The sequence below is a fragment of the Heptranchias perlo genome, chromosome 2, assembly GCF_035084215.1.
Source record: "Heptranchias perlo isolate sHepPer1 chromosome 2, sHepPer1.hap1, whole genome shotgun sequence".
Taxonomy (NCBI): Eukaryota; Metazoa; Chordata; class Chondrichthyes; order Hexanchiformes; family Hexanchidae; genus Heptranchias; species Heptranchias perlo.
In genome coordinates, this window is record NC_090326.1 from 171,681,747 (window position 1) to 171,707,022 (window position 25,276).

The 25,276-nt window shown below is 53.2% G+C and overlaps 1 protein-coding gene across 1 annotated transcript in view; it reads right to left on the bottom strand.

Moving 5' to 3' along the window:
* The window catches only part of scrib (scribble planar cell polarity protein), a 296,559-nt gene that overhangs the window by 212,134 nt on the left and 59,149 nt on the right, over positions 1 to 25,276 (bottom strand). Inside the window, 8 exon segments of the mRNA XM_067996625.1 lie at positions 3,656 to 3,967; positions 6,651 to 6,848; positions 13,870 to 14,007; positions 14,863 to 14,984; positions 15,662 to 15,828; positions 18,856 to 19,055; positions 22,738 to 22,856; positions 24,354 to 24,498. Coding sequence (XP_067852726.1) covers positions 3,656 to 3,967; positions 6,651 to 6,848; positions 13,870 to 14,007; positions 14,863 to 14,984; positions 15,662 to 15,828; positions 18,856 to 19,055; positions 22,738 to 22,856; positions 24,354 to 24,498 — 1,401 coding nt within the window.

Here is a 25,276-nt window from a genome sequence, read left to right on the forward strand (position 1 = left end):
TCAAACACACATACCATATACACCACACAATCTGCATATATATACTGCATACACGCACACACCGCGCATACCACATACAGCACAGTGCATACCACATACACCGCACATACCAAATACACCGCGCACAGTGCATACCACATACACCGCACATACCAAATACACCGCGCACAGTGCATACCACATACACCGCACATACCAAATACACCGCACACAGTGCATACCACATACACCACACATACCAAATACACCGCGCACAGTGCATACCACATACACCGCGCATACCATACACCGCGCACAGTGCATACCACATACACCACAGTGCATACCACATACACCGCACATACCACATACACCACAGTGCATACCACATACACCGCACATACCACATACACCGCGCACAGTGCATACCACATACACCGCACATACCAAATACAACATACACACTGCGCATACCATACACCACATAAATGCACATTGCACACACACACACACTCCGCATACACCATGCATACCATATGTACCACACAAACACACACACCGCATACATGCACACATACATGCACATACCCACACACTGCATATACGTACACACCACACACATAGCCCATACATGCCCACACATTACATCCGCTCGCGTGCACACTGCATATACGCGCACACACCGCGCACACTACATACACAGCCCATACACCCAGACACTATGGCCCAAACCACATACACGCATTTGGACACATACACCCCAGAAGCATGGAAGCATTCAAACAAACAGCCCAGCAGCAGGTGCAGGGGGAGAGCGAGAGGGGTGGGTAATGTGGGACCAAAGGAGGAGAGAGGAATAACTCTCCCAATGCGGAATGGAACACAGAGAACTCAGGCGTCAGCTAAAAACTGTGCTACACTAAGAATTTGAGAGCCCAGAGATCCGGTCAATCAAACGCCAAAAACCCAGTCCTTCAGATCAAACACGTTCATAGAATTTGAAGGAGATGCAGAAACAGTGAAAGAATAGGTCAGCGTGTGGAGAGAGCTGCACATGGGAGAGGTGACCCTCTCCTCACTGAACACGTGTCTGAAGGTCACGAGAAGTAATAACTGGGGCAATCTCTCAGCACTCAGTGTCCTCCATGTGCAGCAGATGAAATTTAAAAAAAAGGAAACTTTGAATTTCTTCAGGTTAAACACAAAGATATTCTCCAGGGAGCCCAATCACCTTTGTTGAATGCCAGAAATGAGCCGTCTACCACCGCGTGCACAAGTTTACAAAGTCGAATCGCGAGTGAATCTGAGACAGCATGCGGACATATTCACGAGGGCAGGCTCACGACTGAGTGCAGGAGCGCGCAAAGGAGTGCAAATCAGCAAGTATATGTGGATAAGTGCAAGATTCTTTCCTCCTGTACGCACAATCATAGACTGATACAGCACAGGAGGAGGCCATTCAGCCCATCGTGCCTGTGCCGGCTCTTTGAAAGAGCTATCCAATTAGTCCCACTCCCCTGCCCTTTCCCCATAACCCGGTAAAATTTTCCCCTTCGAGTATTTATCCAATTGCCTTTTGAAATATATTTCTGAACCTTTCAGGCAGGGCATTCCAGATGTGCATAGGGTTTGCGTTTGACCTTATTTGTGGCCCTTCTGCGCTCCCTCCCACAGAATGACCCATACTCCTTCCACACTCCTAGCAGACAGTCGGCTCCACACAAACCCCCGAGTCATGTCAGACTTTAAATGCCGTGGGCCGCTGGAGAGTGCAGTCAGCAGGGAGATACTGTTAAAGGTGGAGCTTACTCCATGAAGCCCGGAGAGGCTGTGTGGACAGGTACACAGAGTCCGGAGTACCTGCCCGTGTACTAAGAGTCAGTGTACGGGCAAGATTCTTGGCACTTTCCGTTGCATGCTTGCCTCAGATCTTGTCCTACAGGCGTGGAGTGTGTGTGTGTGTGTGTGTGTGTGTGTGTGTGTGTGTGGAGGTGACGTGCCAATCTGTTGTTATTCACACACCGTTATGTAACACACGGAGGAAGCCTCCAACTGCCTCACTGCGAGGAATCATTCACCAGGTTATAAATGGGAGGTTAGTCAGTTAGTTTATGACACCCAGTGCTACAGACAGTGGTCTATGTTGCAGTTATTAACTGGAGATCAGAGGCAGAGGGCAGGAGGCAGGCGGTGGGAGGCAGGCAGAGACAAGGCGAGACAGACAGAGGTGTGGGACAGAGTAAACAACAGAGCGAGGTATATACAGAGACAGATACGCACAGCATGAGAAAGAGAGCCGGACGGACAGGATTGCTAAGGCAAGCAGGCTTTAAGAGGTCTGAGAGGAAGGGAAGGAAGCACTGACTGTTCAGGGGAAGCAGGGAGAGATGGAGAGAGGGAGAGGAGCGCAGGGTACAAAGCAGGCAGCACGGGAGTGGGGAACAGGACAGAGAGCCAAGTGGAGTGAGGAATGGAGTTGGATAGATCCCGGGTTTGAAAGGGAGTCAGTGTTATGGATACTGTCCTGCTATTCTAGTTCATGCAATCAATCTTAGAGACACATCAGTAACAATTCAGAACACATGCGGGAGACTGCAATTAATACGACACGGTCAGTAGTCAGCGACAAGGGGAAACTAGCCCGGCTCAATAATCCTCAACGCGTCACTCAGCAAAACACCAGAGAGTGGACCGTGAAACTGAGAGCAGGGTCTCCACATAAGCAAAGGGGGCAGGGGCACAGAGCGAAGGGGCAGCAGGCACGGAGTGCCGGGGAGAGAGGGGCACAGGCAGCAGGGGCACCAAACAGCCTTCGTGGTGCGGCACTGCCATATTGAGCTCAGCGCTCTGGCCTGTTTTAAGTGGCCGATTGCACGGTGTAACCTTGGATCACAGAATAGCCCCTGCCCCACCTGCTCTGGGTAGCGGGCTCTGTTAATTGTATCGATGTGATTTATTTATATTAATGTGTTAATTGTATTCAGGTGGTGCGTATCAATTAGGAACTCTCCTGTCCATTTAAGAGAGCTGATCTCGGGTGTGGTGGGTATGATGTGGAGCTCTGTGAATAAAGGCTTGGAAGCAACTGAAGACCAGGCTGTTGTATTCTATCCCCCACCAGCTGGCTATCCAGTTTTGACAGGCTGTCCCACAGTCAGTAGTGCTGGTTTACGAGAGGCTCTGGTGCATTGCTCAGTGACATGATTTGGTGACCATCGTTATCCGTTAGATGCAGCACCGAACAGGAATATTCTCACGTCTCCTGTGGGCAGCCTTGAGTACAATAAACCAAACAGACAGACAGTCGGAACGTTCCACACCTCCCGGGACACTGAAGCACTAACCCACACGTGACAGACATGCTAAACACGGTCAAATACCAGCTGGGACTGAACACGCAGCCATTAACCCTTTCACTGGGAACACTGGCCGGCCCCACCTCTTCACCCTGACCTCTATCCCAATCGGTCAGTAGCATTCCCTGGTCAGTCAGGCTGAGAGATCTCAAGGTGAAGGGTGAACTGCAGCTACATCTCATGGCAGTGGAAAGGTTAATGCAAGTCTGCTGCTCCCAGTACACAGAAAGGCCTCGATAATACTGCACCTGACCAGCCCCCCCTCCCTCCCTCGCACTCCTCCCCCGGGTCAGGGCTCCAGGCCTGAGCTTGCATCCTACCTTAACTGGGGGCTGGGAGAGCCGTTGGTCTCTAACCTCCTGATCGTCCTCCAGTTGCTCTGTGTCTGCGTCCTGGCAGTGGCTGGGCTCATTGCCCTGGTCATCTTCCTCCTGCAGCTCTGTGCTGGGCAGTCCCTGCAGCATGGCAATCACCGCCTCGGGCTTGGGCAGCTTGCTGATCTTAAACTGCTTCTTGTAGTGGGGGGTGTCCTTCCGAATCAGCCGCTGCTTCTCGGGGGCGATGAAATCGCCCTCCCCATCTCCTTCCTCCTCGCCCCGGATCACAGTGTCTTCAGCAAATCGCACCATGGGCTGTGAATTATAGGGCACATCTGTTACAGCCCGACCCGGCGGGCAGAGATTCAAAAGAAAGACTTGGATTTATATCGTAACTTTTCACCATCTTGGGACATTCCAAAACGCTTCACAGCCAATGAAGTATTTTTGAGGTGTAGCCACGTTTGTAATGTAGGAAACGCCGCAGCCAAGTTGCGCACAGCAAGATCCCACAAACAGCAATGTGATAATGGCCTGATAATCCGTTTTAGATGTTGGTTGGGAGATAAATATTGGCCACGCCACCAAGAACAACTCCCCTGATCTTCTTCAAATAGTGCCATGGGATTTTTTACATCCACCTGAGAGGGGAGAAGGGGCCTCGGTTTAACGTCTCATTTGAAAGACGGCACCTCTGACAGTGCGGCGCTCCCTCAGCGCTGACCTTCCGACAGTGCAGCGCTGTCGCAGACAGGCAGAGTGAAAGGACTAGGCAGGTAGAGCAGGAGTCCCCTGGGGCCATCTCCCTCTCAAACAGATATACCGCTTTGGATACTGTTGGGGGAGATGGCTTATCAGGGGAAAGCAGCAAGAGCCAAGTTTGTGGCACCACAGGTGGCTCTGCTGCACAGGAGGGGAGGAATAAGAGTGGCAGGGCTATAGTGATAGGGGATTCCATTGTAAGGAGAACAGATAGGCGTTTCTGCGGCCGCAAACGTGACTCCAGGATGGTCTGTTGCCTCCCTGGTGCTAGGGTCAAGGATGTCACGGTGCGGCTGCAGGGCATTCTGGAGGGGGAGGGTGAACAGCCAGTAGTCGTGGTCCATATTGGTACCAACGACATAGGTAAAAAAAGGGATGAGGTCCTGCAAGGTGAATTTAAGGAGTTAGGAGATAAATTAACAAGCAGGACCTCAAAGGTAGTGATCTCAGGATTACTACCTGTGCCACGTGCTAGTGAGAATAGGAACAGGAGAATAGACAGGATGAATGCGTGGCTGCAGGGATGGTGTAGGAGGGAGGGATTTCGATTCCTGGGACATTGGGACCGGTTCTGGGGAAGGAGGGACCTGTACAAGCGGGACGGGTTACACCTGAGCAGGACCGGGACCAATGTCCTTGCGGGGGTGTTTGCTAGTGCTGTTGGGGAAGGTTTAAAATGGAATGGCAGGGGATGGGAACCTGAGCAGGGAGACAGAGGAGGGGGAAACAAGGATAGAAACAAAAGACAGAAAGGGAAGAAGCAATAGTGGAAGGCAGAGAAAACAAGGGCAGAAGAACCAAAGGTGACATGAGGAAAAACTTTTTTACACAGCGAGTGTTTAGGATCTGGAATGCACTGCCCGAGGGGGTGGTGGAGGCAGATTCAATCATGGCCTTCAAAAGGGAACTGGATAAGTACTTGAAAGGAAAAAATCTGCAGGGCTACGGGGAAAGGGCAGGGGAGTGGGACTAGCTGGATTGCTCTTGCAGAGAGCCGGCACGGACTCGATGGACCGAATGGCCTCCTTCCATGCTGTAACCTTTCTATGATTCTATAGGATCAGCCAGGGTCCGTATGGCCTACTCCTGTTCCTATTTATGTTCTAATGTACTGTTGGTGTACAGTCACTGTTAGTGTGTACAGTACCATAGGTGTACAGTCAATGTGTGCAGTACTATAGCTGTACAGTGTGTACAGTGCTATAGGTGGACAGTGTGTACATTACTATAGGTGTGCAGTCACTGTTAGTGTGTACAGTACCAAAGGTGAACAGTCAGTGTGTACAGTACTATAGGTGTACAGTCACTGTTAGTGTGTACAGTACCAAAGGTGAACAGTCAGTGTGTACAGTACTATAGGTGTACAGTCACTGTTAGTGTGTACAGTACCAAAGGTGAACAGTCAGTGTGTACAGTACTATAGGTGTACAGTCACTGTTAGTGTGTACAGTACCAAAGGTGAACAGTCAGTGTGTACAGTACTATAGGTGTACAGTCACTGTTAGTGTGTACAGTACCAAAGGTGAACAGTGTGTACAGTACTATAGGTGTACAGTCACTGTTAGCGTGTACAGTACTATAGGTGCACAGTGTGTACAATACTGTAGGTGTACAGTGTGTATAGTACTATAGGTGTACAGTACTATAGGTGTACAGTGTGTACAGTACTATAGGTGTGCAGTACTATAGGTGTACAGTCCTAATGGTGCACAGTGTGCAGTACTATAAGTGTACAGTACTATAGGTGTACAGTGCATACAGTACTATAGGTGTACAGTCAGTGTACAGTACTATAGGTGTACAGTACTATAGGTGTACAGTCAGTGTGTACAGTACTATAGGTGTACAGTACTATAGGTGTACAGTCAGTGTGTACAGTACTATAGGTGCACAGTACTATAGGTGTACAGTCAGTGTGTACAGTACTATAGGTGCACAGTACTATAGGTGTACAGTCAGTGTGTACAGTACTATAGGTGTACAGTACTATAGGTGTACAGTCAGTGTGTACAGTACTATAGGTGCACAGTACTATAGGTGTACAGTCAGTGTGTACAGTACTATAGGTGTACGGTCGCTCACTGTACAGTATTAGGTGTACAGTACTATTGCTGTAGTGTGTACAGTACTATTTGTGTGCAGTCACTCTGTGCGTACAGTACTATAGCCATACAGTCAGTGTACACACAGCTATGGGAGTACAGGTAACGATTGGGCTCTGCTCTGAGCTCTTCACCTCAAGGTACTCATCTTCATCCTCCTCTTCCTCTTGCTCATCATTGCGTTCCACCATTTCCCTGCACTCCTCGATTGGATTCTCTTTATCTGCCAACTGGTTCGTCATTAGTTCAGGCACGTCCGGCCCCAGAGAAATCCCACCATTGGACAGGTGGGAATCGTGGCTCTGGTTCGACAGCGCACTCAACCTCTTCTCCTAGAGAAAGGAAAACAACAACACAATCAGATACCAGCAAATCACACCAACACTGGGCGCACAAACACACCGTTAGAGAGACATATCACACCCACCACCGTCAGAGAGACACCACACCCGTCACCGTCAGAGAGACACCACACCCGTCACCGTCAGAGAGACACCACACCCGTCACCGTCAGAGAGACACCACACCCGTCACCGTCAGAGAGACACCACACCCGTCACCGTCAGAGAGACACCACACCCGTCACCGTCAGAGAGACACCACACCCGTCACCGTCAGAGAGACACCACACCCGTCACCGTCAGAGAGACACCACACCCGTCACCGTCAGAGAGACACCACACCCGTCACCGTCAGAGAGACACCACACCCGTCACCGTCAGAGAGACACCACACCCGTCACCGTCAGAGAGACACCACACCCGTCACCGTCAGAGAGACACCACACCCACCACCGTCAGAGAGACACCACACCCGTCACCGTCAGAGAGACACCACACCCGTCACCGTCAGAGAGACACCACACCCACCACCGTCAGAGACACCACACCCACCACCGTCAGAGACACCACACCCACCACCGTCAGAGAGACACCACACCCACCACCGTCAGAGACACCACACCCACCACCGTCAGAGAGACACCACACTCGTCACCGTCAGAGAGACACCACACCCACCACCGTCAGAGAGACACCACACCCGTCACCGTCAGAGACACACCACACCCGTCACCGTCAGAGAGACACCACACCCGTCACCGTCAGAGAGACACCACACCCACCACCGTCAGAGAGACACCACACCCGTCACCGTCAGAGAGACACCACACCCACCACCGTCAGAGAGACACCACACCCGTCACCGTCAGAGAGACACCACACCCGTCACCGTCAGAGACACCACACCCGCCACCGTCAGAGAGACACCACACCCGTCACCGTCAGAGAGACACCACACCCGTCACCGTCAGAGACACCACACCCGTCACCGTCAGAGACACCACACCCGTCACCGTCAGAGAGACACCACACCCGTCACCGTCAGAGACATACCACACCCGTCACCGTCAGAGACACACTACACCCGTCACCGTCAGAGACACACTACACCCGTCACCGTCAGAGACACACTACACCCGTCACCGTCAGAGACACACTACACCCGTCACCGTCAGAGACACACTACACCCGTCACCGTCAGAGACACACTACACCCGTCACCGTCAGAGAGACACCACACCCATCACCGTCAGAGAGACACCACACCCACCACCGTCAGAGAGACACCACACCCGTCACCGTCAGAGACACCACACCCGCCACCGTCAGAGAGACACCACAACCGTCACCGTCAGAGAGACACCACACCCGTCACCGTCAGAGAGACACCACACCCGTCACCGTCAGAGACATACCACACCCGTCACCGTCAGAGACACACCACACCCGTCACCGTCAGAGACACACTACACCCGTCACCGTCAGAGACACACTACACCCGTCACCGTCAGAGACACACTACACCCGTCACCGTCAGAGACACACTACACCCGTCACCGTCAGAGACACACTACACCCGTCACCGTCAGAGACACACTACACCCGTCACCTTCAGAGACACACTACACCCGTCACCTTCAGAGACACACTACACCCGTCACCGTCAGAGACACACTACACCCGTCACCGTCAGAGACACACTACACCCGTCACCTTCAGAGACACACTACACCCGTCACCTTCAGAGAGACACCACACCCGTCACCGTCAGAGACACACCACACCCGTCACCGTCAGAGACACCACACCCGCCACCGTCAGAGAGACACCACACCCGCCACCGTCAGAGAGACACCACACCCGCCACCGTCAGAGAGACACCACACCCGCCACCGTCAGAGAGACACCACACCCACCACCGTCAGAGAGACACCACACCCACCACCGTCAGAGAGACACCACACCCGCCACCGTCAGAGACATACCACACCCGCCACCGTCAGAGAGACACCACACCCGTCACCGTCAGAGAGACACCACACCCACCACCGTCAGAGAGACACCACACCCATCACCGTCAGAGAGACACCACACCCGCCACCGTCAGAGAGACACCACACCCACCACCGTCAGAGACATACCACACCCGTCACCATCAGAGAGACACCACACCCGTCACCGTCAGAGACACACTACACCCGTCACCGTCAGAGACACACTACACCCGTCACCATCAGAGACACACCACACCCGTCACCTTCAGAGACACACTACACCCGTCACCGTCAGAGACACACTACACCCGTCACCATCAGAGACACACCACACCCGTCACCATCAGAGACACACCACACCCGTCACCATCAGAGACACACTACACCCGTCACCATCAGAGACACACCACACCCGTCACCTTCAGAGACACACTACACCCGTCACCTTCAGAGACACACTACACCCGTCACCATCAGAGAGACACCACACCCGTCACCGTCAGAGACACACTACACCCGTCACCGTCAGAGACACACTACACCCGTCACCATCAGAGACACACCACACCCGTCACCTTCAGAGACACACTACACCCGTCACCATCAGAGACACACTACACCCGTCACCATCAGAGAGACACCACACCCGTCACCGTCAGAGACACACTACACCCGTCACCGTCAGAGACACACTACACCCGTCACCATCAGAGACACACCACACCCGTCACCTTCAGAGACACACCACACCCGTCACCGTCAGAGACACACTACACCCGTCACCGTCAGAGACACACTACACCCGTCACCATCAGAGACACACTACACCCGTCACGACACACCACGGCAGCTGGGGAACTTAAATTCAGTTAATTAAATAAAATCTGGAATTAAAATACTAGTATCAGTAATGGTGGCCATGAAACTACTGGATTGTCATAAAAATCCATCTGGTTCACTAATGTCCTTTAGGGAAGGAAACCTGCCGTCCTTACCCGGTCTGGCCTATATGTGACTCCAGACCCACAGCAATGTGGTTGATTCTTAATCGCCCTCCGAAATGGCCCAGCAAGCCACTCAGTTGTACAATCTCGCTACAAAACTTTATAATAAGAATAAAACCGGACGGACCACCCGGCATCGGACACGACAAAGGCAAACCAAGCTCAGTCGACCCTGCAAAGTCCTCCTCATTAACATCTGGGGACTTGTGCCAAAATTGGGAGAGCTGTCCCACAGACTAGTCAAGCAACAGCCTGACATAGCCATACTCACAGAATCATATCTTTCAGCCAACGTCCCAGACTCTTCCATCACCATCCCTGGGTATGTCCTGTCCCACCGGCAGGACAGACCCACCAGAGGTGGCGGTACAGTGATATACAGGGAGTGGCCCTGGGAGTCCTCAACATTGACTCTGGACCCCATGAAATCTCATGGCATCAGGTCAAACATGGGCAAGGAAACCTCCTGCTGATTACCACCTACCGCCCTCCTTCAGCTGATGAATCAGTCCTCCTCCATGTTGAGCACCACTTGGAGGAAGCACTGAGGGTAGCAAGGGCACAGAATGTACTCTGGGTGGGGGACTTCAATGTCCATCACCAAGAGTGGCTCGGTAGCACCACTACTGACCAAGCTGGCCAAGTCCTGAAGGACATAGCTGCCAGACTGGGCCTGCGGCAGGTGGTGAGCAAACCAACACAAGGGAAAAACTTACTTGACCTCGTCCTCACCAATCTACCTGTTGCAGATGCATCTGTCCATGACAGTATTGGTAGGAGTGACCACAGTACAGTCCTTGTGGAGACGAAGTCTCGTCTTCGCACTGAGGACACCATCCAACGTGTTGTGTGGCACTACCACCGTGCTAAATGGGATAGATTCAGAACAGATCTAGCAGCTCAAAACTGGGCATCCATGAGGTGCTGTGGGCCATCAGCAGCAGCAGAACTGTATTCCAGCACAATCTGTAACCTCATGGCCCGGCATATTCCTCACTCTACCATTACCAACAAGCCAGGGGATCAACCCTGGTTCAATGAGGAGTGTAGAAGAGCATGCCAGAAGCAGCACCAGGCGTACCTAAAAATGAGGTGCCAACCTGGTGAAGCTACAACTCAGGACTACATGCATGCTAAACAGCGGATGCAACATGCTATAGATAGAGCTAAGCGATTCCACAACCAACGGATCAGATCAAAGCTCTGAAGTCCTGCCACATCCAGTCGTGAATGGTGGTGGACAATTAAACAACTAACGGGAGGAGGAGGCTCCATGAAGATCCCCATCCTCAATGATGGCAGAGTCCAGCACAAGAGGACAAGACAAGGCTGAAGTGTTTGCAACCATCTTCAGCCAGAAGTGCCAAGTGGATGATCCATCTCGGCCTCCTCCCGAGATCCCCACCATCAGAGAAGCCAGTCTTCAGCCAATTCGATTCACTCCACATGATATCCAGAAACGGCTGAGTGCACTGGATACAGCAAAGGCTATGGGCCCCGACAACATCCCGGCTGTAGTGCTGAAGACTTGGGCTCCGGAACTAGCCGCACCTCTAGCTAAGCTGTTCCAGTACAGCTACAACATTGGCAGCTGGGAAAGTAAGCAGTGAGGAGGACACAAAGAGTCTGCAAAGGGATATAGACAGGTTAACTGAGTGGATAAGAAAGTGGCAGATAGAGTGGAGAAATGAGAAACTTTGGTGGGAAGAATAGAAAAACAGAATATTTTTTAAATGGAGAGAAATTATTAAAAGTTGGTATCCAGAGAGACTTGGGTGTCCTGGTACAAGAAAAAGTTAACATGCAGGTGCAGCAGGCAATTAGGAAAGCAAATAGCTTGTTGGCCTTTATTGCCAAAGGGTTGGAGTACAAGAGTAAAGAAATCTTACTACAGTTGTACAGGGCTTTAGTGAGACCTCACCTGGAATACTGTGTACAGTTTTGGTCTCCTTATCTAAGGAAGGATATACTTGCCTTAGAGGCGGTGCAACGAAGGTTCACTAGATTAATTCCTGGGATGAGAGGGTTGTCCTATGAGGAGAGATTGTGTAGAATGGGCTTATACTCTCTGGAGTTTAGAAGAATGAGAGGTGATCTCATTGAAACAGATAAGATTCTGAGGGGGCTTGACAGGGTAGATGCTGAGAGATTGATTCCCCTGGCTGGAGAGTCTAGAACTAGGGGGCATAGTCTCAGGATAAGGGGTCGGCCATTTCAGACTGAGATGAGGAGGAATTTCTTCACTCAGAGGGTTGTGAATCTTTGGAATTCTCTCCCCCAGAGGGCTGTGGATGCTGAGTCATTGAATATATTCAAGGCTGAGATCGATAGATTTTTGGTCTCTCGGGGAATCAAGGGATCTGGGGATCGGGCGGGAAAGTGGAGTTTAGGTCGAAGATCAGCCATGATCTGATTGAATGGTGGAGCAGGCTCGAGGGGTTCACCACCACCTTCTCAAGGCAATTAGGGATGGGCAATAAATGCCGGCCTCGCCAGCGCACCCACATCCCATGAACGAATTTTAAAAAATATGGCCTACTCCTGCTCCTATTTCTTATGTTCTTATCTACCCGACAAAGTGGAAAAGTGCCCTGTCCACAAAAAGCAGGACTAATCCAATCCGGCCAATTACCGCCCCATCAGTCTACTCTCAATCATCAGCAAAGTGATGGAAGGTGTCAGCGACAGTGCTATCAAGCGGCACTTACTCACCAATAACCTGCTCACCGATGCTCAGTTTGGGTTCCGCCAGGACCACTCAGCTCCAGACCTCATTACAGCCTTGGTCCAAACATGGACAAAAGAGTTGAATTCCAGAGATGAGGTGAGAGTGACTGCCCTTGACATCAAGACAGCATTTGACCGAGTGTGGCACCAAGGAGCCCGAGTAAAATTGAAGTCAATGGGAATCAGGGGGAAAACTCTCCAGTGGCTGGACTCATACTTAGCACAAAGGAAGATGGTAGTGGTTGTTGGAGGCCAATCATCTCAGCCCCAAGGCATTGCTCCAGGAATTCCTCAGGGCAGTGTCCTCGGCCCAACCATCTTCAGCTGTTTCATCAATGACCTTCCCTCCATCATAACGTCAGAAATGGGGATGTTCAGTTCCATTCGCAACCCCTCAGATAACGAAGCAGTCCGAGCCCGCATGCAGCAAGACCTGGACAACATCCAGGCTTGGGCTCATAAGTGGCAAGTAACATTCACGCCAGACAAATGCCAGGCAATGACCATTTCCAAAAAGAGAGAGTCTAACCACCTCCCCTTGACATTCAACGGCATTACCATCACTGAATCCCCCACCATCAACATCATGGGGGTCACCATTGACCAGAAAAAACAAACTGGACCAGCCACATAAATACTACAAGAGCAGGTCAGAGGCTGGGTATTCTGCGGCGAGTGACTCACCTCCTGACTCCCCAAAGCCTTTCCACCATCTACAAGGCACAAGTCAGGAGTGTGATGGAATACTCTCCACTTGCCTGGATGAGTGCAGCTCCAACAACACTCAAGAAGCTCGACACCATCCAGGACAAAGCAGCCCGCTTGATTGGCACCCCATCCACCACCCTAACCATTCATTCCCTTCACCACCGGCGCACAGTGGCTGCAGTGTGTACCATCCACAGGATGCACTGCAACAATTCGCCAAGGCTTCTTCGACAGCACCTCCCAAACCCATGACCTCTACCACCTAGAAGGACAAGAGCAGCAGGCACATGGGAACAACACCATCCCAACTTGGTAATATATCGCCGTTCCTTCATCGTCGCTGGGACAAAATCCTGGAACTCCCTTCCTAACAGCACTGTGGGAGAACCTTCACCACACGGACTGCAGCGGTTCAAGGTGGCGGCTCACCACCACCTTCTCAAGGGCAATTAGGGATGGGCAATAAATGCCGGCCTCACCAGCGACGCCCACATCCCATGAATAAAAAAAAATACCCGTGACTGTCACCGACACACCACATTTACCATCGGCGTGTTATCGTACACTGGCTGCACTGACCTGTGGCTCCGGTGAGTCAGGCGATGAGGGCTGGTCCTGGGCTTTCATAGTGAGTGCCTCTCCCCTGCGGTCTTCAATCGCCTGTTTCATTACCTTCAGCTCGCTGGGATGTGGGGTAGCCCTGCGCTGTAACCGACCCTGTAGAACAGGGACACAAAGATCCCAGCTGGTCAGAGCAGCATCTTGTATAGGATCCCCTCAACTAACCTTCACACGCTCCCCTTTAAAATTCACAATACGGCAACAATATTGAACTTGTAAAAATTTACTCCTGATGGAATTTGAGAAACGGCCAGGATAGAGATAACTCGGAGCAGAGTGAACACACACACCTGAACTGGGGAGATCACACGGAGCAGAGTTAACACACACACCTGGACTGGGGAGATCACACGGAGCAGAGTGGACACACGCACACGGAGCAGAGTGGACACACGCACACGGAGCAGAGTGGACACACGCACACGGAGCAGAGTGGACACACGCACACGGAGCAGAGTGGACACACGCACACGGAGCAGAGTGGACACACGCACACGGAGCAGAGTGGACACACGCACACGGAGCAGAGTGGACACACGCACACACGGACTGGGGAGATCAGTCCAAGAGCTCAGCTACCTGCTGCGCGCATTTCTTAGATTGACAGATCTACACACGACCCACCCCTTCCCAGGCCAAGGAGAGTGAGACAGCCTCACACACTAACAGTCTGAGAGAGGCCTTGCATTTCAACCCATCCTCTGAAGCCCCTGGATCCACAAACCTACAACCCGTCCCCCTGGACCGGGGGTCCCCGCACCCCCTCCCCCTGGACCTGGGGTCCCCGCACCCCCTCCCCCTGAACCGGGGGTCCCTGCACCCCCTCCCCCCTGGATTGGGGGTCCCCACACCCTCTCCCCCTGGACCGGGGGTCCCCACACCCCCTCCCCCAGGGTCCCGGAACCCCCTTCCTCTTGGGACCACTGCCCTTCACAGATAATTCAAACTCACCCGTCTCTCTGCTTCCTCCTCGTTCTCATCATCCTTCAGTTCCTCCTGAAACTGGATCACACTGACACGGTTCAGATTGGGTTCCGGCCACGTCTCATCCAGACTGTCGTTCAGGAGATTCTCTGCAACCAAAAGTTAATCTGAATCAGGGACTAACAGCACTGATTAATAACCCAGCCCAGGAGAGACCGGGATTAATAGCCCAGCCCGGGAGAGACCGGGATTAATAGCCCAGCCCGGGAGAGACCGGGATTAATAGCCCAGCCCGGGAGAGACCGGGATTAATAGCCCAGCCCGGGAGAGACCGGGATTAATAGCCCAGCCCGGGAGAGACCGGGATTAATAGCCCAGCCCGGGAGAGACCGGGATTAATAGCCCAGCCCGGGAGAGACCGGGATTAATAGCCCAGCCCGGGAGAGACCGGGATTAATAGCCCAGCCCGGGAGAGACTGGGATTAATAGCCCAGCCCGGGAGAGACTGGGATTAATAGCCCAGCCCAGGAGAGACCGGGATTAATAGCCCAGCCCCCGGTCTCGCTGAAGTTAACCTCTTGCTGAGGTGAGAGGAGACAGAGTGGAATTCTGTTGCAATATCTGGTAACAATGAAAGGGTTTGCTGTTCACCCAGGACCCAAACACTACACCTTCAGTCAAGGCCTGGTGCGTCAGGAGTGAGGGATCACCCAGAGCACCGGACATGAAAAAATGATCACGGTCGCCATGAATTGCCACACTGGACACTTGGGAATCAGTGAGGAAATGAGCCCATGTTTCCAGGGGGATAATGTCAGGACCTTACCCAGACTGGGGGATGGTTGCTGCGGCAGGAGGTAGCAGGTGAGGACCTTCTCGCCCGTCTTCTCATCGTCCTCGGTTTGGAATTTCAGCATCGGCTGCGACTGATTCTCCGCGAGCCACAGGGCTTTCAGATTCAGGTTCGTCAGAGCAAACGGCAGGTTCAGCAGCCTGAGAGGGAAAGATCACACACACAGTGAGGAGATACACTGGGCACAGGAACATCTGTACACACAGTGAGGAGATACACTGGGCACAGGAACATCTGTACACACAGTGAGGAGATACACTGGGCACAGGAACATCTGTACACACAGTGAGGAGATACACTGGGCACAGGAACATCTGTACTCACAGTGAGGAGATACACTGGGCACAGGAACATCTGTACACACAGTGATGAGATACACTGGGCACAGGAACATCTGTACACACAGTGATGAGATAACACTGGGCACAGGAACATCTGTACACACAGTGAGGAGATACACTGGGCACAGGAACATCTGTACACACAGTGAGGAGATAAACTGGGCACAGGAACATCTGTACACACAGTGAGGAGATACACTGGGCACAGGAACATCTGTACTCACAGTGAGGAGATACACTGGGCACAGGAACATCTGTACACACAGTGATGAGATACACTGGGCACAGGAACATCTGTACACACAGTGATGAGATACACTGGGCACAGGAACATCTGTACACACTGAGTAGATACACTGGGCACAGGAACATCTGTACACTCAGTGAGGAGATACACTGAGTGCAGGAACATCTGTACACACAGTGAGGAGATACACTGGGCACAGGAACATCTGTACACACAGTGAGGAGATACACTGGGCACAGGAACATCTGTACACACAGTGAGGAGATACACTGGGCACAGGAACATCTGTACACAGTGAGGAGATACACTGGGCACAGGAACATCTGTACACAGTGAGGAGATACACTTGGCACAGGAACATCTGTACACACAGTGAGGAGATACACTGAGCACAGGAACATCTGTACACACAGTGAGGAGATACACTGGGCACAGGAACATCTGTACACACAGTGAGGAGATACACTGAGCACAGGAACATCTGTACACACAGTGAGGAGATACACTGGGCACAGGAACATCTGTACACACAGTGAGGAGATACACTGAGCACAGGAACATCTGTACACACAGTGAGGAGATACACTGAGCACAGGAACATCTGTACTCACAGTGAGGAGATACACTGGGCACAGGAACATCTGTACACACAGTGAGGAGATACACTGAGCACAGGAACATCTGTACTCACAGTGAGGAGATACACTGGGCACAGGAACATCTGTACACACAGTGAGGAGATACACTGAGCACAGGAACATCTGTACACACAGTGAGGAGATACACTGAGCACAGGAACATCTGTACTCACAGTGAGGAGATACACTGAGCACAGGAACATCTGTACACACAGTGAGGAGATACACTGGGCACAGGAACATCTGTACACACAGTGAGGAGATACACTGAGCACAGGAACATCTGTACACAGTGAGGAGATGCACTGGGCACAGGAACATCTGTACACACAGTGAGGAGATACACTGGGCACAGGAACATCTGTACACACAGTGAGGAGATACACTGAGCACAGGAACATCTGTACTCACAGTGAGGAGATACACTGGGCACAGGAACATCTGTACACACAGTGAGGAGATACACTGAGCACAGGAACATCTGTACACACAGTGAGGAGATACACTGAGCACAGGAACATCTGTACTCACAGTGAGGAGATACACTGGGCACAGGAACATCTGTACACACAGTGAGGAGATACACTGAGCACAGGAACATCTGTACACACAGTGGGGAGATACACTGAGCACAGGAACATGTGTACACACAGTGGGGAGATACAATGGGCACAGGAACATCTGTACACAGTGAGGAGATACAATGAGCACAGGAACATCTGTACATACAGTGGGTAGATACACTGGGCACAGGAACATCTGTACACACAGTGGGGAGATACACTGGGCAGAAGAACATCTGTACACTCAGCGAGGAGATACACAACTACATAACATGCACACACTCACTGAGGAGACACACTGCGAGCAGGCACACTTCGGCTTACAGATCAGTGCGTAACTCCAACCACCCTCTCCACATTTACAGTTAGGGGAGCAGACAGGCGTTTCTGCGGTCGCAGACGTGATTCCAGGATGGTGTGGTGCCTCCCTGGTGCTAGGGTCAAGGATGTCACTGAGCAGCTACAGAACATTCTGAGGGGGGAGGGTGAACAGCCAGAGGCCGTGGTCCATATCGGTACCAATGACATAGGTAGAAAGAGGGATGAGGTCCTGCAGGCAGATTTTAAGGAGTTAGGAAAGAGATTAAGAAGCAGGACCACAAAGGTAGTAATCTCCGGATTACTCCCGGTGTCACGCGCTAGTGAGTATAGAAATAGGAGGACAGAGCAGATGAGTGCGTGGTTGGAGACATGGTTCAGGAGGGAGGGCTTTAGATTTCTGGGGCATTGGGACCAGTTCTGGGGGAGGTGGGACCTGTACAGGCTGGACAGGTTGCACCTCAACAGAGCCGGGACTAATGTCCTCACGAGGAGGTTCGCTAGTGCTGTGGTGGAGGGTTTAAACTAATTTGGCAGGGGAGTGGGCACCAGGATGTAGCACTGGAAAGGAGAAACAAGGGGCACAAAGGATTGGGAGAGAAGAATAGCCCTAGAGTAAGTAATAGTACAGTATTAGGTGGGATCAGACCAAGAGAGAGTACAAGAAAGTCTAAGACTGGTTCACAGTGCATGTGTGTAAACGCACGAAGCGAGGTAAACAAGTCTTCTATCGGTACATAAATAGTAAACGGGTAGTAACAGGAGGGGTGGGACTGATTAGGGACCAAAAAGGAGAGCTACACATGGAGGCAGACGTTCTCCTCCAAGTCACGCACCATCCCGACTTGGAAATATATCGCCGTTCCTTCATCGTCGCTGGGTCAAAATCCTGGAACTCCCTTCCTAACAGCACTGTGGGAGAACCTTCACCACACGGACTGCAGCGGTTCAAGAAGGCGGCTCACCACCACCTTCTCAAGGGTAATTAGGGATGGGCAATAAATGCCGGCCTCGCCAGCGACGCCCACATCCCATGAACGAATAAAAAAAAAACTCCTACCTGTTCCCAGCCACGTCCAGTACATGAATCTCAGAGGCATTGGCCAGTTCAGGAGGGAGATGCGTCAGCCGATTGTCCCGGAGACTCAGCACGTTTAAACTCACACAGCCTCCCACTTCAGGTGGAAAATGCACGAGTCTATTACGATCCACATTCAGGTTTGTCACTTTCTTCAGTTTTCCGATAGATTTGGGCAGTGTCTGGAATTAACCCGGAAAAGAACAAACTTGCATTTATACAGCGCCTTTCACCACCTCACGAGATCCCAAAGCGCTTGACAGCCAATGAAGTATTTTTGAAGTGTAGTCACTGTTGTAATGTAGGAAACGCGGCAGCCAACTTAAGCACAGCAAGATCCCAAAAACAGCAATGTGATAATGACCAGATAATCTGTTTTAGTGATGTTGGTTGTGGGATAAATACTGGAGAACTTCCCTGTTCTCCTTCCATAACACTGTTATGATGAACCTTTATAAAACGCTGGTTCGGCCACAACTGGAGTATTGTGTCCAGTTCTGGGCACCGCACTTCAGAAAAGATGTGAAGGCCTTAGAGAGGGTGCAGAAAAGATTTACTAGAATGATTCCAGGGATGAGGGACTTTAGTTATGTGGAGAGACTGGAGAAGCTGGGGTTGTTCTCCTTGGAACAGAGAAAGTTGCGAGGAGATTTGATCGAGGTGTTCAAAATCATGAAGGGTCGAGAGAGTAGATAGAGAGAAACTGTTCCCATTGGCGGAAGGGTCAAGAACCAGAGGACATAGATTTAAGACGACTGGCAAAAGAACCAAAGGTGACATGAGGAAAAACTTTTTTACACAGCGAGTGGTTATGATCTGGAATGCACTGCCCGAGGGGGTGGTGGAGGCAGATTCAATCATGGCCTTCAAAAGGGAACTGGATAAGTACTTGAAAGGAAAAAATTGCAGGGCTACAGGGAAAGGGCGGGGGAGTGGGACGAGCTGGATTGCTCTTGCATAGAGCCGGCACGGATTCGATGGGCCGAATGGCCTCCTTCGTGCTGTAACCTTTCTATGATTCTAATGGCCATGGTACCTTTTACATCCAGCTGAAAGGGCAGGCGGGGCCTCAGTTTAACGTCTCATCCGAAAGACGGCACTTCCGACAGTGCAGCACTCCCTCAGTACTGACCCTCCGACAGTGCAGCACTCCCTCAGTACTGACCCTCCGACGGTGCAGCACTCCCTCAGTACTGACCCTCCGACAGTGCAGCGCTCCCTCAGTACTGACCCTCCGACAGTGCAGCGCTCCCTCAGTACTGACCCTCCGACAGTGCGGCGCTCCCTCAGTACTGACCCTCCGACAGTGCAGCGCTCCCTCAGTACTGACCCTCCGACAGTGCGGCGCTCCCTCAGTACTGACCCTCCGACAGTGCGGCGCTCCCTCAGTACTGACCCTCCGACAGTGCGGCGCTCCCTCAGTACTGACCCTCCGACAGTGCAGCGCTCCCTCAGTACTGACCCTCCGACAGTGCGGCGCTCCCTCAGTACTGACCCTCCGACAGTGCGGCGCTCCCTCAGTACTGAGCCTCCGACAGTGCGGCGCTCCCTCAGTACTGAGCCTCCGACAGTGCGGCGCTCCCTCAGTACTGACCCTCCGACAGTGCGGCGCTCCCTCAGTACTGACCCTCCGACAGTGCGGCGCTCCCTCAGTACTGACCCTCCGACAGTGCAGCGCTCCCTCAGTACTGACCCTCCGACAGTGCAGCACTCCCTCAGTACTGACCCTCCGACAGTGCGGCACTCCCTCAGTACTGACCCTCCGACAGTGCGGCGCTCCCTCAGTACTGACCCTCCGACAGTGCTGCACTCCCTCAGTACTGACCCTCCGACAGTGCGGCACTCCCTCAGTACTGACCCTCCGACAGTGCGGCGCTCCCTCAGTACTGACCCTCCGACAGTGCGGCGCTCCCTCAGTACTGACCCTCCGACAGTGCAGCACTCCCTCAGTACTGACCCTCCGACAGTGCGGCACTCCCTCAGTACTGACCCTCCGACAGTGCGGCGCTCCCTCAGTACTGACCCTCCGACAGTGCAGCACTCCCTCAGTACTGACCCTCCGACAGTGCAGCGCTCCCTCAGTACTGACCCTCCGACAGTGCAGCGCTCCCTCAGTACTGACCCTCCGACAGTGCGGCGCTCCCTCAGTACTGACCCTCCGACAGTGCAGCGCTCCCTCAGTACTGACCCTCCGACAGTGCGGCGCTCCCTCAGTACTGACCCTCCGACAGTGCGGCGCTCCCTCAGTACTGACCCTCCGACAGTGCGGCGCTCCCTCAGTACTGACCCTCCGACAGTGCAGCGCTCCCTCAGTACTGACCCTCCGACAGTGCGGCGCTCCCTCAGTACTGACCCTCCGACAGTGCGGCGCTCCCTCAGTACTGAGCCTCCGACAGTGCGGCGCTCCCTCAGTACTGAGCCTCCGACAGTGCGGCGCTCCCTCAGTACTGACCCTCCGACAGTGCGGCGCTCCCTCAGTACTGACCCTCCGACAGTGCGGCGCTCCCTCAGTACTGACCCTCCGACAGTGCGGCGCTCCCTCAGTACTGACCCTCCGACAGTGCAGCACTCCCTCAGTACTGACCCTCCGACAGTGCAGCACTCCCTCAGTACTGACCCTCCGACAGTGCAGCGCTCCCTCAGTACTGACCCTCCGACAGTGCGGCACTCCCTCAGTACTGACCCTCCGACAGTGCGGCGCTCCCTCAGTACTGACCCTCTGACAGTGCAGCACTCCCTCAGTACTGACCCTCCGACAGTGCGGCACTCCCTCAGTACTGACCCTCCGACAGTGCGGCGCTCCCTCAGTACTGACCCTCCGACAGTGCGGCGCTCCCTCAGTACTGACCCTCCGACAGTGCGGCGCTCCCTCAGTACTGACCCTCCGACAGTGCAGCGCTCCCTCAGTACTGACCCTCCGACAGTGCGGCGCTCCCTCAGTACTGACCCTCCGACAGTGCGGCGCTCCCTCAGTACTGAGCCTCCGACAGTGCGGCGCTCCCTCAGTACTGAGCCTCCGACAGTGCGGCGCTCCCTCAGTACTGAGCCTCCGACAGTGCGGCGCTCCCTCATTACTGACCCTCCGACAGTGCGGCGCTCCCTCAGTACTGACCCTCCGACAGTGCGGCGCTCCCTCAGTACTGACCCTCCGACAGTGCAGCACTCCCTCAGTACTGACCCTCCGACAGTGCAGCACTCCCTCAGTACTGACCCTCCGACAGTGCAGCGCTCCCTCAGTACTGACCCTCCGACAGTGCGGCACTCCCTCAGTACTGACCCTCCGACAGTGCGGCGCTCCCTCAGTACTGACCCTCTGACAGTGCAGCACTCCCTCAGTACTGACCCTCCGACAGTGCGGCACTCCCTCAGTACTGACCCTCCGACAGTGCGGCGCTCCTTCAGTACTGACCCTCCGACAGTGCGGCGCTCCCTCAGTACTGACCCTCCGACAGTGCGGCGCTCCCTCAGTACTGACCCTCCGACAGTGCGGCGCTCCCTCAGTACTGACCCTCCGACAGTGCGGCGCTCCCTCAGTACTGACCCTCCGACAGTGCGGCGCTCCCTCAGTACTGTAGTGGGAGTGTCCGCCTATAAAATGTGCTCAAATCTCTGGAGTGGGTTTTGAACCCACAACCTTCTGATTCAGAGGAGAGAGTGCTGCTCACTGAGCCGAGGCTGACACCTAAAGGTCCAACATCGAGCACCCGACTCTACCCTACAAGTTCACACTGTCCGACTGCTGCTGGGTCAGGCAGATGTTTAAAATGTCAATCAGGTGGGACTGAATATATCACAAACCGTGCGACGATGCCGCAGTCCCGCTGAGCAGCTGGCTGCCGCACCCAGTGCCCCACACCACCTTACCGTGAGCAGGTTCTCGGTCAGTATCAGCTCCGTCAGATTGCTGCACTCCCCAACCGCCTCTGTTAACTGCGTCAGTCGGTTCTGATCCACCTTCAGAATGGACAACTGCTTCAGCTGACCTGAAACCAAACCAAGATCTCAAACAGCGCTGGTCCGAAAAACCCTGACAGGAAACCCGGGCGGTGCCCGAGCCCACGACCCCGGCGCGGCGCCCGAGCCCACGACCCCGGCGCCCGAGCCCACGACCCCGGCGCGGCGCCCGAGCCCACGACCCCGGCGCGGCGCCCGAGCCCACGACCCCGGCGCGGCGCCCGAGCCCACGACCCCGGCACGGTATCGAACACCACAGGGCAAAAGGCAACATCCATCGAACACCACAGGGCAAAAGGCAACAGCATGATTTACCCTCAGCACCCCACCCCCAGAACGTAGATACCCCACGCCCTCTTCACTGGGACAACCCACGGCCCCCACCCCAGGAAAACAGACAGCCCCGTCTTCACAAAGGAGAGGGACAATGCAGAGATTGTAGTTGAGGAGGAGGAGTGTGAAATATTGGATGGGATAAACATAGTGAGAGAAGAAGTATTAAGGGGATTAGCATCTTTGAAAGTGGATAAATCACCAGGCCCGGATGAAATGTATCCCAGGCTGTTAAAAGAAGCCAGGGAGGAAATAGCGGAGGCTCTGACCATCATTTTCCAAACTTCACTGGATACAGGCGTGGTGCCGGAGGATTGGAGGACTGCTAATGTTGTACCGTTGTTTAAAAAGGGAGCGAAGGATAGACCAAGCAAACAAGGGAATACACAATAAATGGGAGGATACTGAGAGGTGTAGAGGAAGTGAGGGACCTTGGAGTGCATGTCCACAGATCCCTGAAGGTAGCAGGACAGGTAGATAAGGTGGTTAAGGCAGCATAAGGGATACTTTCCTTTATTAGCCGAGGCATAGAAAATAAAAGCAGGGAGGTTATGCTGGAACTGTATAAAACACTAGTTAGGCCACAGCTTGAGTACTGTGTACAGTTCTGGTCACCACATTACAGGAAGGATGTGATTGCACTAGAGAGGGTGGAGAGGAGATTTACGAGGATGTTGCCAGGACTGGAGAATTTTAGCTGTGAGGAAAGATTGGACAGGCTGGGGTTGTTCTCTTTGGAACAGAGGAGTCTGAGGGGAGATTTAATTGAGGTGTATAAAATTATAAGGGGCCCAGATAGAGTGGATAGGAAGGACCTATTTCCCTTAGCGGAGGGGTCAATAACCAGGGGGCATAGATTTAAAGTGATTGGTAGAAGGATTAGAGCGGAAATGAGAAAATTTTTTATCACCCAGAGGGTGGTGGGGTCTGGAACTCACTGCCTGAGAGGGTGGGAGAGGCAGAAACCCTCAACTCATTTAAAAAACACCTGGATGTGCACCTGAAGAGCCGTGACCTGCAGGGCTATGGACCAAGTGCGGGATTAGGCTGGGGGCTCGTTTCTCAGCCGGTGCGGACACAATGGGCCTTCTGTGCCTTAAATTTTGGATGATTTCCATGAAATCACCTTCCCCCGGGAAACCCGATCCCCAACCCCCATTATGTATCACCACTAACCCCAGCTCTGCACTCACCAATGCCGTCTGGTACAGACTCCAGTGGGTTCTGTGAGAGGAGCAAGTCAGTCAGTGCCACTAGTCCACTGATCTCATTGGGAAGCATCTCTAGTTTATTTTCGGAAACATCCAGGCACACCAGACGCTTCAGGTTTCCCAGCTCCTGGAACAGGGAACAGAGCAGGAGTCACATTCCACAAGTCAGGCTAATCGCACTGCCCCACTCTCTCCCCTTCGCCCTGTATCAATCCCAGAATAATCCCACTGCCCCACTCTCTCCCCTTCGCCCTGTATCAATCCCAGAATAATCCCACTGCCCCTCTCTCTCCCCTTCGCCCTGTAACAATCCCACAATAATCCCACTGCCCCACTCTCTCCCCATCGCCCTGTAACAATCCCAGAATAATCCCACTGCCCCTCTCTCCCCTTCGCCCTGTAACAATCCCAGAATAATCCCACTGCCCCACTCTCCCCACATCACCCTGTATCAATCCCAGAATAATCCCACTGCCCCCTCTCTCCCCATCGCCCTGTATCAATCCCAGAATAATCCCACTGCCCCCTCTCTCCCCATCGCCCTGTATCAATCCCATAATAATCCCACTGCCCCACTCTCCCCCCATCACCCTGTATCAATCCCAGAATAATCCCACTGCCCCCTCTCTCCCCATCGCCCTGTATCAATCCCAGAATAATCCCACTGCCCCTCTCTCCCCATCGCCCTGTATCAATCCCAGAATAATCCCACTGCCCCTCTCCCCCCATCGCCCTGTATCAATCCCATAATAATCCCACTGCCCCTCTCTCCCCATCGCCCTGTATCAATCCCAGAATAATCCCACTGCCCCCTCTCTCCCCATCGCCCTGTATCAATCCCATAATAATCCCACTGCCCCTCTCTCCCCATCGCCCTGTATCAATCCCATAATAATCCCAATGCC